We start from the raw sequence: 4,993 nt of genomic DNA, 5'->3' as shown, positions 1-4,993 counted from the left end.
ACTTTTGGCCATAGCTATACACACGGCCTCTGTAACCCACAGCCAGAATAAATGGCATATTGACAGCAGTGGAAATGCCATCTTTACACACTGCATTTATGCAGCTATTTTAACCAGAATACTATAGAAAGTAATTGTGCAATACCTCTACCACTGTACACTGGCCTCCATATAGAGACACACTGATTTACCCCCCAAAAAACATATACTATAATTTAACAAAAAAGTATAATTTGTATGACAAGGTGATATAAAAGAGGGCAAGTAAAACTGGTTTAGATACGAAATCAGTCATCTATCTGTCTGGAAGTCACTGTTATTGTTAATAAAATACGTTATTCATTTTCAATAACAATTTGTCATGTCAATTAGTCCAAAATAAAAATGAACAACATGTTTGCCCTGGCTTTTGTTGAGTGGATCTCTATTCAAATTTCATATGACCTACATTGTATGTATTCATCACAGCTTTAAGCTGACTTGTCATAGCATGTACACACTTTATACACAAGTCTTATAAATCAGTGTTGAATGCTCAATACTTCTTCCGTTCAACACCCACTTCGACTCAATGTTAAAATATTTCATCAAAATCTGCTTTAATTGCTTGCAACTTCGGGGAATAACACTGAGATTAATATAGGGTGTCCATGATTATGGGTCATGTTTGCCAGGGAACATAATTCCTGCCATGTACAGGACAGTATTTTACCCCTTTAGATTTAGAGAGATCTGCATACAGACAGATTATAGAGATTTACCAGGAGAGAAATCAATATACACATATACACATCAACAGAGATATACTGCATACATGACTTACACATTTCTTACTGCACAGAACAAAAAAAAGTAATATCCAAACTGGGGCTGTAGCAGTCCAAAGGAGAGAAGGAGAACAATGAGAGACAGAAAAGGGTGAGGCACAGGTAAGAAGAGAGATCCTTTTCAGACAGGAGTCTGTAGGGTGGTGCTGTATTAGTGTGCTAGTGTATTAGTGTGCCAATACAGCATCTCGGTACAAGAAAGGGAGTGTCAGACAAGCTCAAAAAAAGACCTTCTTCCCATTTTCTGTCTAACATCAATAGGGTGATTTAGAAGCAGCAGCAGCAGCAGCAGCGCCTGGGTCCTGGGGTGCATGTGAGTGTATGATGAGCTGAAATGCAATGTGAAAAGGGACCTCCTCCTCCTCCTGCTTCCTCTTATTCTGCCTTCTTGTCAGAGGGAAGACACGAGTCCTCTTCATTTCCATGTGCTTCTATGCAAGCACACAGCCTGGAGGCACTATAGCTGCTGCTATATAAAAAGGCTGCTTGCGCATCAATCAACACACAACCGGGTGTGTGAATCCGTGAGCATCCGCTGTGTTTCTTCTGCGTCTCCAAGTTTCTGCCTTGTGCTGGTGTTACTCCCTACGCTTCCTACTCATCTTTTTCCTCTCTTTTTTTATCCCCTTCACTGGAGAGAGGCCCCCCACCCAGCAGGCACCATTTCTTCACCGGGGAGACCAGCGTTGGCAGTGCAGCCTCTTCCAAGGCTCAGCATTGGGAGGAAGACCCTGGTGGCGGCAGCCGTGGGTGTCATGCTGGTCCTGGTGCTTGTCATCCTGATCCCGGTGTTGGTGAGCTCTGTGGGCACAGACGGGAGCCACTATGAGATGTTGGGCACCTGCCGCATGGTCTGTGACCCTTACCTGGGGAAAGGCACCACGACTAGTGCCAGCATCCGGGCAGAAGCTGAGGTTCTGAGTGACAGTATAGTGCCACCGCTCTCCACCCTCGTTCAGGGGCCCCAGGGCAAGCCTGGACGACCTGGCAAGCCTGGCTCCCCAGGGCCTCCAGGAGAGCCAGGGCCCCCAGGTCCAATTGGCCCCCCTGGAGAAAGGGGGGATTCAGGGAAAACTGGCATCCTGGGTTTGGGGGGCAATGGTGCAATCAGCACAGCCACCTACAGCACTATTCCGAGGGTCGCTTTCTACGCTGGGCTCAAGAACCCCCACGAGGGGTACGAGATCCTCAAATACGACGACGTGGTCACCAATCTGGGAAACAGCTACGACGGCACCTCCGGCAAGTTTATCTGCAACATCCCTGGCACTTACTTCTTCATCTACCACGTCCTGATGCGGGGTGGAGATGGCACCAGCATGTGGGCGGACCTTTGCAAGAATGGCCAGGTTGGTGGGAACCCTAATTATTTTGTTTCAGGGTTAGGGGGGTGTACTCTCCATTGTTGCTTTAACCACTGCATTCTCTTTCTTGGGGACCATAAAATGCAATCCCCAAAACTGCCCCCTCTCAAAAACAGTAACTTTAATGCTAACTTTAAAAAGATAAACAAAAAGAAACGTGCATATCAAACCCTGTAGTTGAAGTAAATTGGGTTATTTTAGTAGGACTGTTTTTCTTACTCATAAACTGCATACATAAACTGTTCATGTGTTTTTTATTAAAACAAGGGGGGGGGGGGGGGGGGAGGCTTTAAGAATTAATATATAGAAAGTACGATGGGGATGGTGTGATTCATATTCTCAAAGCACGGTCTGTGTGTTCAGGAATGCTATGTGCAATTGACAAGGGGCAGTGCTGTATTAGATACAGAAAAATTAATCAAACAAGAAGCATGAACATTATGCAAGGACACGATACTCTCGAGTATTTCGCGCTGTATACAACAAGGTATAAATAAGCAATAGAAAGAAATCCCAACTTTCTATAAAACAAATTGTAATAAAAACAACTTAATATTCTATTGTACTTGGTAAACTAAACAACTTTAAACATGATTATTATTAAAAATAATAGATAGACTAATTTAAGAATTAAAAAACAAAAACAAATGAGAGCTTTTATAATCATTTTATCGTAACTATGTTATCTATATGGGGAAACCAATTATCGACGCGTGCCTGTTATATACTGATTTATTAATTGTATCAGACGATTAAAAAGGCAACGGGTTTTAAATGCATTCTTCTGAATTCGCTGTCAGCACATCCCCACTATCGCCACTGCTTTTTTAAAGTTGCAGACTGCCCCAGGAGAACCCGAGGTCTGTGTTTTCTAATAAAATCAGACATGAACTTCAGTGAGAGAAGACAGCACATTTAATAAGAAAAGCGGTGTGCGGGGAAATCGTCTCATTATAAAGACGAACTGTTGTCCTTTGTGATCAGAAATGCACCGACACAACGAAAGGCAGTCTAAATTAGTTTATTCATCACACAAGGCTATTTGCACAGGCGTGGGTGTCAGGTTCGTTAGGCAGTAGCAGACTGAAACATCATTATGCCAGTTATATTTTAACGTCGTGTCTCTAACTAAGTCTCTAAGTTCTAACTGGCTGTTGACCAAAAACAAAACAAAAAACATCTCAAATGCGTTCCTTGTGGGTTTATTTGCTTACCATGTGTAAAAGTGAATACCCAATGAACGCATGGCCCATTAGAGTAAGCCTATATTTTGTTGTAATTACCGTTCTTGTTGTTATAATTGAATAACTAGCCTATGTATATTTGCTTTTGTGAAATACTACGCAGTATAAATATATTTCATCATTCCTTTAAATTGCCTGTGGGGAAGGTGTAGCGCGTGGAACTAATAGCTCAGAAACCGAGGGTCTGGATAAACAAATAGTTCAACTTTTCCATTACCGAATGTCTGTCCATCAAACTGAGGCGACGGCAATCCCTTTGTGTCAGGTTGGCCGCCTTCGTTTAGATTTGACAGCTCAGTGTGAAATGTGTGGACTGGCGCTACTCTCCTTCTGATCCCAGTTTACTGGTGAGAGAATTGGTGGTTGTGGTAGTAAGTTTTTGAACAGTTTACAGGTTCAGTTAATGTTTGTGATAATAACTCTATATAGTCTACATTAGATTTATTCAGCAATTACGCAGAACACACATGCAAGCACCAATGTGGACAGGGAGACGAGAAAGTGTCTAAACTGGAAGTAACATGTGGTATCAAAACATATAGTTTAGAAGTATAACAAGAGCATCTTTTTAATAGCATCAATTTGTTCGTTTAATTTATATATATATATTTATATATATTTATATATATATAATTTAAAGCAGTATTTCAGTGGTGGTCGCTTACGTGTTAAATGCGCGTGATTTAGGACCCGGGACAGATGTTTAATTGGTTCACTTTAATATAATACGGGGCACAGCTGAAACAATAACCTGAACTGAGAGTTCAGGAATTGTGTTTAAAGCAGCAGTCGCTTTCTGTCTTGTCCAGTCCAGGACATTGTTCTAACTGTGTTCTTTAATTGATTCATTGAGCGCAGGTGTACCATGAAGTAATTTCTACATTAGGGACCTGGCTGCAATGAAGTAAAAGAGCCACATCTACAGTACACGGTACACTCGTTTAACCCATTAAGTACCACATACATTTTCTTTAAAAAAAAACTGAAATCAAACTGTATTTATGTAATTTGATACACTACATTTAGACTTAATATTTTTGGTTAACAAATATAACAATATAGTTGAAGAGAAAATTAAAATAACAGGGAGATGCCAGTTAAAAATACTCAAAAATAAAAAAAAATAAAAAAATTACAAAGTAGCCCCTCCTCAAAAGAGGACAATGGCACTGAAGGGGTTAAATGGCAGGTACAGCAGCTGTTCCTGGTTTAGATCCAGCTGCAGCCTTGGCATACTGCTTTTTATTCCAAAGACTTATTAGGACATGGAGAAGCAAATTGGAACTTGCAAATAGTTTTGAATTTAAATTTAGTCTAAATTTATCGCTCTGTACGAAACCTATATTTGTTTAATCAGGTTTTTTAAGGATGTGTTTAAACGATGAATACAGCGGTTCTGAATAATTTTCCTTTAAGGTCTCCTGAACCGACACATTTCAATTGAAAGCTGGTTAAACTTTTAAATCACACAATTAGGCTGTGCTGTGTGTATAAGCAACGTGCTTTCAATTAAAAACAAATTGTCGCCTTGGCACTGGCAACGCAAAACTCACCTGTC

At 40.8% G+C, this 4,993-nt stretch overlaps 1 protein-coding gene across 1 annotated transcript in view; it reads left to right on the top strand.

Moving 5' to 3' along the window:
- The first annotated feature begins 1,182 nt into the window (after positions 1 to 1,182).
- The window catches only part of LOC117434827 (C1q-related factor-like), a 22,906-nt gene continuing 19,095 nt past the window's right edge, over positions 1,183 to 4,993 (top strand). The window contains exon 1 of the mRNA XM_034057493.3: positions 1,183 to 2,176. Coding sequence (XP_033913384.1) covers positions 1,583 to 2,176 — 594 coding nt within the window. The 5' untranslated portion in view covers positions 1,183 to 1,582. The remainder of the gene's footprint in view (positions 2,177 to 4,993) is intronic.

Source organism: Acipenser ruthenus, chromosome 28 (genome assembly GCF_902713425.1).
Source record: "Acipenser ruthenus chromosome 28, fAciRut3.2 maternal haplotype, whole genome shotgun sequence".
Classification (NCBI taxonomy): domain Eukaryota; kingdom Metazoa; phylum Chordata; class Actinopteri; order Acipenseriformes; family Acipenseridae; genus Acipenser; species Acipenser ruthenus.
The sequence above is the reverse complement of the archived record's forward strand: the minus strand, read 5'-3'. Positions and strand labels throughout refer to the sequence as shown.